Source organism: Odontesthes bonariensis, chromosome 8 (assembly GCF_027942865.1).
Source record: "Odontesthes bonariensis isolate fOdoBon6 chromosome 8, fOdoBon6.hap1, whole genome shotgun sequence".
NCBI lineage: Eukaryota > Metazoa > Chordata > Actinopteri > Atheriniformes > Atherinopsidae > Odontesthes > Odontesthes bonariensis.
The window spans coordinates 9,442,809-9,460,377 of record NC_134513.1 but is presented as its reverse complement, the minus strand read 5'-3'; the positions used below and the strand labels follow the sequence as shown (position 1 = coordinate 9,460,377).

The 17,569-nt window shown below is 43.0% G+C and overlaps 1 protein-coding gene across 8 annotated transcripts in view; it reads right to left on the bottom strand.

Annotated features, from left to right (window-relative positions):
* Positions 1-17,569, bottom strand: part of magi2a (membrane associated guanylate kinase, WW and PDZ domain containing 2a) — a 206,139-nt gene that overhangs the window by 143,202 nt on the left and 45,368 nt on the right. For 7 of the 8 annotated variants that reach the window (XM_075471589.1, XM_075471590.1, XM_075471592.1 and 4 more), the window contains exon 2: positions 10,726-10,842. In XM_075471589.1, coding sequence (XP_075327704.1) covers positions 10,726-10,842 — 117 coding nt within the window. Of the gene's footprint in view, positions 1-10,725; positions 10,843-12,265; positions 12,614-17,569 lie in introns of those variants that run through there. The other variant, XM_075471594.1, reaches the window with a different exon arrangement.

The window sequence follows — 17,569 nt, the reverse complement described above, 5'->3', positions numbered from 1 at the left end:
TTGGGCGAGGAAAAGGAGAATCGATGCGTACCTGCATCCAGAGCCAAATTTCAAAATGAAAAATCTGCAGGGTTCATCAGTAATACTATATTTGTCAGAGGATAAGCACACACATAATGCAGCTCTGGTCCCAGCAGTTAAACAAAGGCACTTTTCCATTTCCAACTGAAATAATGACTTATTTGAGTGTTTTTTTTTTAACTTATACATACTGCAGTGGTGTGTAGCTAACAGTGTTTATTTATCCAATGAAAGTTGCTGCGCAGAGGTAGAACTGTGAGAGAAACTGCATCTATCCGTTATAGTTTGAAGAGCAAAGGACCTTATTTGAATTTGTGAGTCTCCACCGCGAGAGGTACTAGCTATAATCCCATTAATCGGAGTAATTGGCTCATAATTGGCTCTCATCACGTCCCTACAGATGCCATCAGTCAAGCTTCAACATCACTGCCAGACTTCCTTTCTCTGCAGAAAAGATACAGATTCAGTCTCATAGCTGCTGCTACTGTAAAGAAAGAGAGATGAGACATCTGCCCACAGATCCGAAAATGAGATTTGGATCAGCAGCAGTGACAGAATTCTGTCACTTTTGCTTCAGCATGTGTGGCTATGGCAGTGTCTCCGTGTTCAGATACGTGTGTGTGTGGACAGACTAATGAAATCAGACATGTAAACCTCACCCCTGTGACAGATGCGAGTTGCCTCGGGGGAACTGGGCTTTCTGTTTCCGAGCATTAGCAGAAGCAAAAGCAGAACCAGCGGCTGGTTCACAAATATGGCACAATATCCAAATGCTGAACTTAACCCTTTTATACTTCAACAATAAAAGCAAAATTATTTACAATCTGTTAGAAAAAGTCAGAAACAGGCGAGGCAGATGAGCTGCACTGGGTATGGCAGCTCCCTCCAAACTCTGGAGGTGGAAAACATGCTCATCGTCGAGCGCTGGACCAAAAACTTTGATGCACATTTGTGTGTGTGTGTCTCCAGGTGAGTGTTTGCTCATGCAGGAAGGTGTTTTTCCCATGTCAAACAAACGGAAACACAATCCCACTCTTTGTTGATCAGTGCAACAATCTAACCTCGGGGTACCGCCGCATCTTCCCGCGCGCTGGAGCAGATTCAAGTGAGCAAGTGTGGAGAGGAGGAAGGAGGAGAAAGAGAAGGAGAGCAGACTGAGTTTTCTGTGGTGGAAAGATGTTCGACTTATCGAACTGCCGGGAAGGAAAAATAGACTGTGTGCTTTTTCGTGTGCTTGCAGGAGTCAAACAAGCACTGGCTTGCATTTTTGTGGAACTTTGCGGATTCTGGGGCATGGCGGGATCTCAGAGATGCAGTGTGAAGCAGAGAGAAGCAATTGAAACAAAAGCAGAGCTGAAAGATTTGCCTTACACAGGAAGAAAAATTGATCCTTTAGTTTCTTATGCTCAGTTGGTGTTTAGTATCCTTTTCTCTACTGGCACGGCAGACTGTAAACTATGAAAAATCTATGAGGTACTGGGGGGGCTTTTGATCTTCCTACATGACTCAGAGTGTTTGGATTTGTTAGTACACATGGGACAGCAGGGTTAGGAGATTATTTGAAAGTCTGGAACAACAAACTCCCCTGTGGGGAAGAAGCTGAATCTCTTGAACAGGCCGTTAATCCAGATGGGTAAATGATAGCCGTGTTTCAACGATTTAATGCTGCACCTCGATAAAGACGAGATTTCCTACAAAAAGGCAAGTCAAGACAGTTGAAGCAGAAGCTGATATGTCTTGAAATTAGTCCCTCGTCAGTCATTAACCTCAGATCACACATTTTCCATGACCCAATTTGATAAAAACAAGTTGGGTAACTTTCCTCAGTCCTCTCACCCTTCAGAAAGCTTCACCAGAGCCACAGAGGACATTATATCCACAGGCGGAGTAGGACTCGCTGTGAGGAGCACACCGAGTCAGACACGCACAACATAAAGATAAAGACTTAAAACTAAGAAACCTAAAGAATCTGTGATATTAAAGCAAAGTGAGAAATTAAGCCTTAAAACATTGGAGATTAATAAGATTTTAAAAAACAAACATGAAAACAAACAAATCAAAAAGAAAAAAAAAAAAAAGAGATGGATGAACTCTATTCCTGCCTTTTGAGAATATCCACTGCAGATGAAACTTAAGTAAAAAGGATTTCCATTTACTGGTGGCTCTGTGGTTGGTCAACCTGCTGCACTTGAATTAGCACTTCAGCCTGTGGGGAGACAAGCTGTATGTTGTCATCCTGTTTGAAGATGAGATGAAACTTTAATCACCTCTGCAGGGGGAAATGGGCCATTGCAGCAGCAAAGAATGGGATGGATTAAATTATATAACAAATAAAAAAGACAGATAACATGAAAAAGCAATCAAAGAGGATAAAAATGTTACAGCGTGTGTGGTGTTGACCCAAATATGTGACCAATGTGCAGGTTCTTCTGCTGTGCTGAGATGTTTTTGTGCCCGTGCACTCTCAAATGTAAAAGCTACTGGATTTAGTTTTTTTTCCCCACGGCCTCCCGGTTCTTATGAAACCCCATCAGAGTTGCACCTGCGTCGGACAGGACATGGGCCTCAACATCAAATAGGCTGCAACATGTTCGAATCTGTCCAACTGACTTACATAATATTCCCATTTGAAATGATCTGCCTTATTATCGTTACCCTTCAAACTGAATTCTTGTAAGTGTCTCGTTCATGTGCATGTACAGACGATCTGGCGTCCTGAAAGCTTTCCCCAAATCAGCGGGTCGCAGTTTGAACCAGCCGCTGCGCTTTCAATTCCAGATCCCACTGATGTGGCGAAGATGGAATATTTCATTAGGCTGTTGGATAAACAGAATCAGAGCTCTGCTCAGATATTTCTGTGTGCGCATGCAGTCTAAGGACACAGAGCAGCTGTCTTGCTATTACCTAGAACCACAGAGAGAAGTGGCTACACAGATTGGATTCTGATTGCACAGACATTACAAACTAAATAATTGCTTGAACATGACATGATTGTCCGGTAACCGCTTGGACATCATCTGCGGCGTCCCAGCTTCGACTATCCCTAATGGTAAAACACAAGGGTATCTAATCTTAGAGATACTTGGTGAGAAACTATACATCAGAGTGAACAATCCCTAATCTTCACCACAAACACTGAAAATTGGTTCGTATTAGCAAGAAAAGCACAGAAATTGCTTTGACAGGGAAAAACTATGATCTCTGGACTCGGCTCCGTTACTCTCTTTCTAAATCCCATCCTTTGCCTTCGCTTTAGTATTCAAGAGAAGCCAATAACTCATACAGCCCCAGTAATTAACATGAGGGATAGTGAAGCCTAATGCTGCTACAACTAGAGAACTGTGACAGTGAAACTGCTTCTAATGAGGCAGACCTTGGGGATTCTCTTCTATCGTCTCTCCGAGTGCTCTGGTCCCCGAGATGGATGGTGCCGAGCACTACGACTGGAAGTGAGTCACTTCGAGCTCCATTGTACAACAGCCAGAAAGAAGGTGGGAGGCAGTGACAGTATTTCATGAGGGGCATTTTCCACTTCGAGAAGAGGACTTAAAATGCTTCGACAGCACGCTGGTCATGCTGTCGCCTTTCCTCACCTCAACCCAAACACAAGGAGGAAAGCATGAATTAGTTCAACACATAAGAGAACATCAACTGTTCTGTAATTGCTGCACCATTTGGGTTTGCATTAAAAGAAATGAACAGGTAAATGTATATAGTGAATTTATTCCTCTTCCAACTGACAGATGTAATTCCACATTTAGTTGAATAACAAGGATTATTGTTCGAGTTACGCCTCCTCCGCCTATGACCCTGATATAAGTGAGATATGATTAAGATGCTTACATGACAGGTGTCATGTTTCGTTCCCTTGGTTACAATAAAATCATCAAAAGATGTCCTTTAGGCCACAAAGCCTCTGCCCATGAATACTAAGACTGTTGGGTCAGTGTGTCTGTCCCCAAGCAGGTCTGAAGGCCGAATCAAACACACTTATCTGTCCTCAGCCTGCAGTCGCAGAGGGGTGCACAAAAGGGAAATACTGGGATTCTCGGGCCAGCCTAAAGAATCATTATCTGCATGACCATTCAGAAAACCCTGCTCCAAACAATGATTATCTAATCACAGCTTAGAAGCAGCAAATACTGCATATATGGCAGGCCTGTCAAGCTTTGGATACCTCTGAATGTGGAAGCAATGTCCATGGAGCTGACACAATTCAAGCTACTCGTATAATTGCTGAGAAGCTCTTTTGCACGTCATAACAGCCAGTCTTTCAAGTTTGAAGGTTGTGAAAAGAACTAAAGACCGGAGACAGAGGAAAACATCCAGCAGGCAGCACAAAACACGGCCATGAACTGGTCATTTAACATGCATGACAACCTGCCAATTCCCTTTTTTCACCCGTTTACAAGCTTCTCCCTCAACACGAAACATTTCATTTATTTAGAAACTCTTTTCATTCCATCCTTACCAGGTCTTAGACTTTAAATACAACCTCAGACGAACCTTAGAATTAAGTGATTTTGGGGTACTTTCTTTTTCACGTGACTGTAGATTCATGGAGTTGCTCTCAAAAAAGGGGAAAACTTGTCAAGTTACTCTTTGTTTGCCTGATTTTTTTTTTTCTACTTCTTCAGAGAAGAGGCAGAGTGCAGTGCACCTTCCTGTGCTTTCTGCCAAAATGGATACCAAGCACAAAAGAAGAATGTACACTCTAAGAGTACTTTGGAGAAACAAAGTCAAGACTAGGGCATTTTTCATCCGTCAGGCTAAAAACTAAGCACTGTAGAATCTGGCTGCATCAACACGTTTATTGGACAGGCAATAAGTTGGCCCACAGGCGAGACAGGAGTCTTCAAGAGTCCCAGATTTGCACTGATGGATTTTAGTCCCGAGGCACATCATGTAAAGTATTGCTCTTTCTAAATATGAGACCATGCTGTGAGAATTAACAGCAAAACCGCTTATTAACACCTTCATTTATCAATTACATTCTGCTCAATATGTGACTTGGAAAACAAGCTGCACCCAAACAGCTTATTCGAGCGAAATGTCACACCTCTGACTGACCAAGCTAGATTTTGCAAATTTTTTTTGCACCAACGGCTTTGCAATGACAGCGAGTGGAGGTCCATTTTTACACTCCTACCCACCAGGTTTGATTGTATGCAGTTTCCATCGAAAATAAGTTGTCATTTTCGATCATCCGCACGTATAGATTCCAGGAATATCCAGCAGACTGTCACATGTCACGGCAGCCACGAGCTCCAGTGAAACCGAGCTCTGTTACAGTAAGATGTCAGTTCTTTTTGCTCTCATTACAAATGATAAGTGAGTTACTAAATTATGCATTCGAATGAGAAAAACACAAAGTAAAATGTTATATTTTCAGAGGTGTGTTTTGGTGACCGTGAGTGGGACATGTCATGGAATTTTTGATATTTTTATTTAACACTGTTACTGTGGCAGAAGGCAGCAGGGTTTCGGCAAACAGGCGTAGGGTGGGGGTAAGGTGGTTGTGTAATGTTGCCCAATTAGGGAGCGAATTTCACACTTCTCCCCTTTCACGTCTGTAGGCCGCATCTGCCGTCGAGCACCAAGCTCGAAGTCACGCTAACCACCCGGCAAATACACATCTGTGTCCCGCTTTGCCAGTCACCTCCTCCCAGCACCCCCCCTTCACTTCACCTGCATCCTCTACACACAAACACACATCATTTGAAGTCAGGGATCATTTGAATGCTGCACTTGTGAGTTGAAGAGGTGTGAATTTAAATCACATTTCCAACGAGCTGTGTATCATCTGTCGTGGCAGATTTTCTTAAGAAGTCAACGGAGGGGATTGGGAGAAGAAAGGTATGAAGGGGGGGTAAAAAAAAAAAAGAAAGCGGCATGAGAATTTAAGAGTCGAGACTTTGACGCAGACGGGGAGTGGAAATGGTTGCCATGGAAACCCCACCCTTGCCTGCAATGAGTCAATGAGTGAGTGAGTAGGAAAAAAAGAGAACAGAGTAAATGGAGAAGTGAGAGAAAGTGAGCTTTTGAACGAAGGTATTTGCCTGATCATTGTCACAAAGAGAAATAGGAGAAGACAATACACAAGCAAACAAACAGCAAATGTTCACGTTTCTTTTTTTGTCTGACCTCCTTGGACGGGTTCACCCTTCTAAAGTTTATTGGCTCCATCACTGAGATGATAAATAACAAACTGGCGGGCCCTGGAGTGCAGTTAGTTCTTTTAGTGTCCTGATTATCACTGTCATCCATCAGACATCAGGCTGTTAAGCAGAAACACAGACATGTGACAAACTACAGAAAGAGAGCAGAGCCAATGACAAGTGGCTGGCAGGTAATAAATTTCAAGTGGGATCTTAAGAGGTTGCAAACTGGACTTCAATATAAAAAGACACCTTGAATGAAAGTAGAAAGCAATTAGCTCAGTAAATCTGCTGAAAGGGAAAGACAGAAAGATAGATAAGAGACAAACTGAGATTTGAGCTTCCTGTTAAGCTGCAAGGCTTCAATACAATCAAATTAAATCAAATATGGACAGACAGATGGACCTGAACCGTTTCTCATATCTGCACGCCATTAGTATTGCACACAGTTGCCACAACCATTAAAGCAAACTCAACTCCCCTTCAAGTCCCAGTCTCTCAACCACTACTTCCTGCTATTCGAGCTTATGTTGTTTGCGCATGCAAACAAACAGAGCACGGTAAAAGCACACACTCACAAACTTCCCATCAAATCCTCCATTTACATTATGTCTCTGCTTGCAAAATGTTCGCTGAGCTTTACAGCTGAAGGGCCCCGTCTCTGTTCTCAAATCACTTCTTGCATTTTCTACATGCCAGCCAAGCTGAAGCATGACCGAGTCGAATCAATGGTAGCTACAAGGGTTTGGATACTTACTGTAAAAAGGTTATTTCAAAACAAGTGAACCAAAATGCAAAGTAAACGTCATAAGTACTTATTTGTACTTATAAAGTCCAGATATTATTAAAGCATAGGTCGCACAATGCTTTCAAATGAACATCTAGTCTCGATGGGACTATTTTCTGTCAGAATATCAGATTCCCCCTGATTTCAATGCCATTGTCACACCTTCTGACATCCATCTACAAGCTGGACCCCAACCAAAAGATGGTAAAAAAAAAGATATCAATCATGAAATCATTTTTCCTAGGTTATTACATAATGTCAGACATCATCAAGCTTTTGATAGATGACTCAAACCTAAATGGGATCATACAGAGCCACTGTGATGTCGCTTTAAGAAGTCACGTCCAAGTCTCAACGTGTGGATCTACTTTATAAAGGAGCTGATCATCACAAGGTCAAATGCAGGTAAAAAGGCGACGAGGCTCTGTATTATTCAAACACTGTCTGGGACACCTCATTTGCTCATCACTAAGTGCTTTTCTGTGTCCACAGAGTAAAAAAAAAAAACGAGGGGAGGTGGTGAGTGAGAATGGTCGGAAAAAGTTTGGTGAAAAAGAGTCGAACAAAGGGGCCAAAAACGCTCAAACAGTGACTTTCCGTATTTTCATTATCTATATATCGCACATATTTATATCTGAATTGGAACACGGGAAAAACATGAGAAGCACTTGAATTTTCCAGTCAAAGGATAAAAATCTATTTCTGCAATTGCCGTACTTTTTAGCTCAATCCTACCTAAATGATTCCACCGTCCTCGATGAGCACGATGTGGCTTCTAACACTCTTTTCTTTTTTACTCCACCCTCTATCTTCATCAAATCTATGTGGATTACCAGACGATAGGCCTGATTTCACATGAGCTGGGGGCTATTAATGCTCTGACCTTGGACTTAAACCAGGCAATTTGTCTGAGAGCCGGCACAGTCTTAGCTGTCCTCACCAACTCTGTCCAAGGTATACGACTGGTATGAGTGTCAGTAACTCTTCCCACTGTCGGCCCGTCAGCCTCCATCCCTGTGAAAAATGAAAGGTTATGTTTGAATTGCTGTGATGAACTACTTTGCATCCATCCCTTATAATTTTCATCTCTCTTGGTCCTTAGCCCCCCTTATATTCATCACTTATCATACGCCACAGCAGGCATCACCATAGTTCTTTTTTTTAATGGTTTAACAGAGGTGTTTCACTTGTGTCCTTTTTCTGGTGTTTGTCTTCATGAATAAAGCTAAATAAAGCCCTTTTAAACCAAATGTGTTTTTTAAAGTGTCAGCGCTTAATGCAGTGCTTTTATCCGTGTAGAATTGCATGAAAATGATATTTTTTTGCGTTTTTATTATCTTAGAAATAGCAAATCCCACCCAGTGTTCTACAGGAACCCCTGGAGGGACTAATCAAACACTGGCAGAGGATAAGGCTATTGCTTTTTCCACATCTAAGTGAATCGACATTGTTTGTTCAAAGTCGTCTGACCGCCTGCTGTTCAGCACAGTTACCTTCAGCAGGTTCCTTGCGAGAAGTTAATATAAGAATATGCCATCCACGACAGTTAGCAAACGTCAGATTCAAAGATGTGCAGCCGATTGGTATCATTTCGGGAGATGAGGGAACGACACCACACAGGAAAAGAATAACGGTAAAGAAAGAGGAAGACCCGTGCCGTAACCACATAAGCATGTGTGATCAGCGTTGTGTAGTCTTCTAACGGTTACAGCTCACAGCATTTCCTATAAAGTTGTTGTCGCTCAGTGGAGGGAACGGGGGCACAAAGGCACATGATTTTGTGTTTTAAGTTCCATCCAACTTCCCTGCTGGATGGTACCTAATTGGATTGCATTTTACGATTTAAATTGCTAAATGTCATTATCTCCTTCACACCGTCCCTTCAACTCATTAGTAATATCTGAATAAATTGTGTGAATAATGACAGCTGATTGGATTTTTCTTGTGAGAATTTGATTATGCTGTACAGCCTGCATGTTATAGCAAACTGAGATACACCAACGCAGGCCGGGACCACACACAGACAGTTGTGATCTGCTCAGTTTGGAAGCTTTGCAGCACACTTAGATTATTTTATATAAGTTATCCATCCATCTATAAAAAGCCAAGTTCAGTCATGACTAAGCCTCTTCCTCTCTGTAGCACTGAGGCCCATTGTTGAAGCTTAGTTAATACACAAAGTTAACCTCCCCTCATCTCTCTCTCTCTGCAGTTCATTTACTGATTTAGTTGTCATAGCCTCGGTCCCTATAATCATGCCTCCACTCCCTCACCCCACCATTCCCTTTTGTTCTCCCGTTTGCTGTCCCACTGTCCACAGCTCACCACCTCCTCTATCTTTAATGACTCACCAACAGCGGCTCAATGAGAGGATGTGAGAGGAAATCATGCTTGTGTTGCAAGCAATTGGCTCGTTTTTGTTTCTGCGGATGTCTCTCCCTTCAAACAGAGAGACAGAAAAGTGGTTCCAACAAAATCTGCCTGCTCCTGGCCTGGAAGAATGCACCTCCACTCCGGTATTCAAGGGAGAGCTGGCCATCAGACAGCTGGGCCTAATGGCACGGCTACGCTGACACACACTATTCAGATAGGAGCATGAACACACAAACAGACACGATTTAATATCATAACCGACTGATTGATGGCAATCAGCATATATTCTGCAAATAAATGGAAAATAGGAATCACAGGAATATAGATTAAACATCAGTTCATTGAAGCCCACAAAAGCACGAGGAGATTTAAAAACTGGATAAAGGCCACACCCACACACTCAAATAATACAAAACATGCAAAAGCATTCAGTTTCAAATGCAACCCTGAGCTAAAAACACCAAGGATCAATAGCTTAAAGCCCTCCAAATCTTATCTTTGATGGTCTACATAACACTCCATTATAACTGTTTGCTCTTGTGAGGCACTTAATACAGCTAATTAGAGACCGAGCCACAGTCAACACTTGATTTTAAACAGTCGAACTTCCAGACAAGATCTATTCCAGCTAAACGAGCACTCCCCAGAAGTCAATCGATTCCCACACAGACAAATATTTAAGACATTGACACCAACAGGAAATGGCAAGCTGGAAAAAAAAAAGCACAAAAAAAAAGAAAACACACTCCTTACTTCTGCATGCTTACCGTTTTGTTTTTTTTTATTCTAGCATATGAATATATGCATATTTATTACTTTCCAAGAGCTTGTGAGGGCAAACTAGTGGTCATCTACTAGAGTAATACCTCCAGGTTTCCTTTGAGTCAGTGAGAATTCGACAAAACAATAAAACCTCACCTCAGGGTTAACTTTTCGCCTATATGCGACTGTTGTCATCAGTAGATTGTGAAGTTGCTGTAGATATATAAACACTTTGCTTAGTTGTAGATGCTGAAAATCAGAGATTCATTTGTCAACTGTGTTGTGTGTCAAGCTAAACATGGATGACAGAGAGCCTGTATTGCAAGCTGTATTTTTCTTATTTATTTATTCCATTAAAAAAAATAAATAAATAAAAAAGTACATTTAGGAAACAGGAAGGCTGGAATGAAAACTTGAGTTGAATTGTGGGAATCTACAATCCGTCTCCTATAACTCCCTCGATTAATCATAAAACAACACACAAGCTGCCGCAGAAGTGCACCTGGAGCTTTTGTCATCCCACGCTTTGCGTCTCGGATAATCCAACCCCATGAAAAAAGAAGCAACTCGATGAGGTGAGCGAAGGTGGACAAATGGTGGACAGGTGGGAACAGGGTAACTCACAAGGGACGGTGCGGAGGTAGAGGTTGTCCCGGATGATCTGCTGCAGCTCGTGGTCCACTGAACCCTTCTGGAAGCGCAGATTGAGGTAGTGGCGCAGGTCTTTGTCTATTACGCCCCCTGGAACAACACAGATGTCCGTTATCAGTGATGAGGATCAGGCCACTAATTGCAAATGAAAAGAACTCACATTCATGTACAAAATCTCTGTTCCTGTAGGAGTTAAAAAGCAGGAAAATCCTAATCAGGCCTTAATCAGGAATGGGACAGCCGGATCTGTTTTTGTACATTATTCAACTTCAAGAGCAAGCAGAGGCAGTACAAAACACAGCAGCAACACATGACCCAGAATCCCTGAAAACCACAGTGAATCGTTTGGATTCCCTAAAACCCTCTCAACAAACAAACAAACCCTATTGAATACACTTTGCCCTCTCCGTCAGACTCGGCATCTGTCAAGTACAGCCATGGATTGGTGGAGGTGTTAATTGGAGTGCTGGCGGGACACGTGCGGGGAGACATTACACATAAATCACAGCAGACTCCTCCCACATCCTCAGTGGACTGTTTTTACTTTCTCTCTCCTCGCCTTCACCCTCACCTGACGTGCCTCCCCCCCCCCCCCTCCCCTCCTCTATACGTCTCTTCAGCAATCCTAGTTCTGTGAGTGGACTCATAAAAACCAGTAAATCTGGCAGGCTCAACGGGACGGACAATAAAAATCTTTTAAAAAAAGTGATGGAGGGATGACAGAAAAAGAGGTGAGGGACAGTAGCGATAGAAGGCAAGAGAGAAGAAATGCGCACGCTAAAAGGGGCTTAAATTCCACCCCCCCTACCCAACAAATACTCCATTCTCTCCACACATAAATCACATTTGAAATGGAGGAAGAATGGCAATGAAGGGAGGCTGCTCGTCTGGTGTTACTTAAGGGATTCCTCATGATCAACACACTTGTCATCCTTGTTGCTCATCTGCATTTAAGAAGCAGAGAGACAGACGGAGTTGGTGCAAAGGCTGAGAAGACATTTGTCTAACCTTCAACATCCCCTGTGGGCTCCCAGAGCATGATATGTTGGAGAGCATACGTGTCAACAGATGCAGCCAAACATGCAACTATCCAATCACTCTCAGACAGAAGGTGGGTGACACTGTGAGATATGTAACCAGCGACTCATTATTTCAAGACTAACCTAGTTTGGAAGTTTTCTGTCATGTTGCTGACATGAATTATTTAACAGGTTCTGGCTCCTCTGTTGTGTGTTCCAGAAATATGCGTTCACACACACACACACACACACTCACACAAAATCACACGCACACAATCCCACATGCATGCGTTAATCCTGGACTAATTCAGCATTTCAATATCATCCCCCAAACCTAAATTGGAGGGACTGTGTCTGTCGAAGATGTGGAGCATCACAACTAGCCTTTTTTTCCCTCTCTAAACATTTGCATAAGAAAAGAAGCCAATGAATCTGCATACTGAAAAGGTGAGCACACTCAAAAATCACACACAAATTAACACACTGAATGGCACCTCTTGCGCAGACAGCGGTTGTGCAGCCAGTGCAGAGTGAGCGTCCTCTTTCCACTGGTTTTGTGATGCAAATAAATCTCCACTGGAAGAAATCTTTTGCCGGATCTTTCCCTGCTGGAATCCCCCTTCCCCACAGAAGAGTCCCGTCCCTCAGGTCCTCAACTCCGTCCCCTGTTTGGCCAGTCTAGCTGCCGCCAGCCAGCCTGCGAGTGGAATCACCTCTCCCGTCACTCCACGGAGGTGAGATGAAACAAGAGAGCGCGGCAGAAAGAGTGGCTGCGATACACTGGGGCAAAGAGAGTGTGTGAGAGAGAGCGGGAAACAAGAGTCTGTGTGTGTGTGTGTGTGTGTGTGCTGCTGCGAGGGAGGGAGAGCGACCGCTGAAGCACAGCTCTGGCAATGGGGACCTATCACACCGATATCCTCCTTTCTCTTGGATCCATCCAGATTCCCATGTCCTGTAACGCCCCCCATCTGCAGCACTGGGTACTACATGTGCTTCTGAAGCCTCTTTCCCCTCACACTTCTGCTTGAATGTAGCATCAACATGGTCGTGAGCTTCTCATACCAACAGAAAGCATGTGATGAAGCTAAACATCAGGTTGGATCCAGAACTGGTACCGTTTTGTGCCGTTTTTCTCCCACAGAGCAATCTCCCTACTAATTAAGTTGCTGTTTGTTTATTCTTGGTTTAGAAGCTGTCATCATCTTCCCAATATTACTAAATGGAGACATTTTTCTAAAAAGTATTTTTAATAGATTTCTTGAAGGAATGTCTGTGTTGAAGTCTAACTGAAATGGGAAAGTCAAGATGAACTTTTATTAACCTTCTGCGTTGACCGTTCGAGCAGTATTTTGGATGTAACTGACACGTTGACTCGCATCACCAGTTTTCCTCTTTTCTCTCTCGTCAAAAATCTGACAATTTCACACTTCACCTGTCGTTTTATTTTCCAAATAAATCCCAACCTAACCTGAATACACATCAGCAAAAAGCTCAGGGACTATTTGCGAATGTCCGTACTGAATCACATTTAAACCCAAAGCCACACAGCGGATAAAAACAAAAGTCAGGTTAACGTTCATATATGTGAAGTCACGTCCTGTACCTTTCTTCCATTTGTATTTTCTGCACACATGTCATGTCCTTCTGTTTGCACTGCAGCGTTTCAGGCGTTCCATCTGCTCGCAGATTAATACCACTGCTGCAGCCACGTGGGAGCAAAAGAAACTGAACTGTTAAACTCTGAATCGTGAAACACTTATTTCAGCGTTCCCAAAGGAATCTGATCTAATTTAAGATAACTGTGCTTGTCATATGCATTGGTTTACTGTCATAGTAGTACTGTTTTCATTGTGAGTCTTGAGGGAAGATAAGCTTAAGTAATAGGCAGCAGTTAGAACAAACACAGGTGGACGCGCCTCTTCTCAATATTGGCCACATGTTCAAAGATAGACTGTGTGTTTGTAGACGAAATGATGCATTCACGTCCAATTCCTGCAATGGCACCACTGGTCTGGACTCAGTCAGGTGTGCTAAGCTGAAGGACGTAATTAAACACATGAGATGCAGACTTGTTTTTTTCTCTCAAGGTGGATTCGCCATCAGCTCCTCCAGCTCTGACAGAGATATTATCATCGTGCATCTTTTACATGTCACCGACGGTGGGGAAAGGCGAGAGACGGAGAGAACAGATAACAAGAAGATACAGCATTGGAGAAAAATCCGCTTGTCGGTTCATGAGCCAGTCAGCTGAACAGTCCTAAAGGACATGGATATTTTCATCATGCACTACCATATTATTGCATCCGCTTTAACCTTGAGAAAGGCAAGCAAATGGCACAAAGCCTGCAAGACATTTGAAATCATCTTAGCATGACAACATGAAAAAGGACTTTTCCCTGCTGTTGAGGAGGCATGTCTGGCAAGTTTAAAACCCCAAGCAGGAATCCTAACTGCTTCCTAAACAGATGGTTGAATTAAAATTGTTGTTTTTTTTTTTTCTTTTCTGCAGAACAAGAGAATTCCCCATTCAAGCTCAGCAGGTTTCATGTAAATCTCCTGGGAGACGGAGAGAGAAAAAAAAAACAGCCTGTGGAGAGTCCAAAAACAAGAGAGCAGCTGGTTCCCTCGAGGGATATAGGTGCTACAGTGTAACAGCAAAGCGCCTCATACACAGGCACAAACCAGTCCAACTTAAAAAGAGAAGTTCTGGAAGTCACTGCAGGATATGAATGAAGGGAGAGGTGGAGTTCTCTGGAGCGGTCCAAACACACAATTTACGTTGTTCCAGCTCATTTAAATAGCTGAAAGCTAACAGTGTTCGTAGCGAACTGTGGTTCAATGAGGTTTGTTTGCATCTCAAACAGTTTGTTCAGATACGTGTCTCCAAATCATCATTAATAATGTGAGCAGTCCACAGGGTCCATCATTTCCACTGTCTGTGTAAAGAGGTCTGCAACGCATCATTCCACGACAAAGGCCGTCATTTGTCTAAATTCTCAGTCTGAGCTACCTTATGCGCGTCAGGGGTATGCAGGGTGTTTTTATATATCCGTGGTTGTTTGTAATTCAGAAGCTGACATACAAACTGTCAGTGCTGTCATTAGACAATATGAATTGTTGGCTGGTGTGAGCAGTCACAGCCTCGCAGCAAACAGGTTCCTGCTCTGAATCTTGGCTGTAGTTTGCATGTTCTCCCTGAGCCAGCATGGGTTCCCTTCTGGTGTTCAAAAACATGCATGATAGGTTATCTGTTGATTCTAAATGGACCGTAGAGGTGAGTGGGAGCCTGCATGGTTGTTTGTCTCTGTTGGCCAAATGCACCTGGGATGGGCTCCAGCCCCCTGCCATCCTGAAATTGATAAAGCGGGAATGGAAAACGAATGAATGAGTGGAAGCAGTAACCCTTTCCAGCATGCACACCGGGAGTCAATGCCTGAAAGATTCGAATGATTTATTAACACAATGTCTCACCCGCTGATCTTCAGGAGCTTTTACTAGGGGACTGTGTGCAAAATCTATGCAAAAAGTCCAGAGGCAAAACTACAAACAATTATGTTCACACAAGCCAGCCTTCTGGAACGTATCTGGAATATTGCAACTCAAAACAGATCTTCTGGATCCTACTTTAGATGTCTTCATCTCTCTGTCTGGGGACAGATGCTGCAAATGAACAAAGTTCACGGCTGATGTCAGTTCAGGAGAATTGGAGGCACCAAAAAACTACATCCGCCTTTATTCATAACACAATAAAGCTCTGGTGTGCTAATAATAGCAAAGGTGTGATGCACGCAAGTGGAATATTCACTCAAGCTCTGCCAAATCAGATCTGTGTGACGCCCAAAGAAAACATCTCATTTTTGTTCTGTGAGGTTCTTTTGACTTTCATCATTTGACATGAGAGGTTTCTATGGTAAATAACAGATACATTTATGGCACACACCAAATGCTGAACCAAGACTTAGGCAACCCTGTGGCAGTCGAGTCAGATGTCTGAAATCTTTCTACTCTTTGAGAAAACTCTAGCATGGAGTACGTTCTCACAGTCAGTCGGCTCGGGGCATTTTCAGAGCATGGCTGACAATATTCATCACACACGTTTTGAGGGCATCCATCGGCATTTGTAGCATTACCACACTGCGTGTGCTAGTGTGTGTATTAAAGTCAACAAGCTCCAGCAAACAGCTGTTTTCATAATCAAAATAATCAGATCTGAATGGGCTTAAAAACCTTGTTAGTTTCAGCTGACTATGATGAAAGTGCTGGATTCTATGAACACCAACTGGCTTTCAGATGGAGTTAACATGCACACAAAGACTGAAATTGATTTGGGATATTTTTGAGGCTCATTTCTCATAAAGAGGACAAGAGTGGATGGAGAGATGAAAACCAAACTGTAAAACAGTTTCTTCTAATATCAAAATGGATTTATTTGTCGAGCACAGTTTGTAATATGTTACCGTTTCGGAAGAAAAAGGTCAATTGGTGGCATTCTGTTGAAAGCAACATCGGATACAAATACATCACTCTGAAGGATCAGGAAGAAGCATCTCTTAAATTCAGCATTTTGTCGTCACGGAAACGAAACTCAATTCTTTTTTTCTTTTTCCTCTCCCTCATAAAATATTTACAACGTAAAGCAATCTTTTTATAGACTCATTTTCAGAAATCCACCTGAAGGCCACCAGCATGCGATACACCCCCACAGAGTCTGCAGGTCCCACAGGTGATTACATACTGCACCTTCCTTCTGTTGCTGTAGGCTGACCAGCCCCAACTCACCCGTTGCCGTGGAAAATTCACTCAGCCCACCAGCTGCCTTCCTATGTGTGTGTTTGTAATGTGCAGCATCTGTCTCCTGGCAGGGGAAGCCTGCTCCATTTTAACCCGGAATGGGACGCTGATAGTGCTGCTGGAGCGGAAAGGGAATGCGTCCTTCAAGTGCCCATCGTGCACTGGACTGATGAGGAACAGCATGGCGGAGCAGACTGGTACCTCACTTCACTGAAGCTGCCACACGTACAGACACATGTGGCACCGTTTAATCCTCGCTAAATGGGATCTTGCTAGCATGACGACGGTGAACTACAAAGTTGGCTGAACTTCATTTGAACCTGATTTTTTTGGGGGGGTGGTGCGATCATACAAAATGCCCCTGCCTCCGCTGAACAAATTATTTGCATGCATGAATGCTAACTGGGTGAGAACCAGCTGCAATTTGTATGCAGGCCACAGAACTAGATGAACACTGACAATCAACCTGCTGCAGTATTAATGAGTGAAATCACAGAGGGAATTTACATTTTAAAAAGACATTGTCTGAGCATTCTGTTTATGTTTCTACATAAAAAGTGTAAATGATATTCAGCTGCACCTCTTGTATGCATGGATACACTGACAGGGCCTAAATTCCGCAGGGTCTCGTCATCTTTATTAATTTCTTATTTATGCTCTGAATGCCTGCTTGGCAGAAATCCTCTAAATAGCACACATTCGTTCATCCTTGAAATCACTCAAAAGGTGAAAAACAGATGTATATTCTCTATATAATGGTGAAGCTCGGTATCCCACTTCAGTGGTCCATCAGAAAGCTTCTAAACAACAGTGAAGCAAAGCAAACCGATGTGTGCCAAAGGTTAGGCAGTGCACAGAGGCTGCATATGAACGTTAAATAATGTCTTGACCGTTCACTGGCCTCCACGGCACCGTCATCATAAATCAGCTGAACCATAAAACGGGTGACACCACTTTCTATCCCAGCACTAAATTCAATTTGAGCCTCTTTACTCCGAATCCCTCCT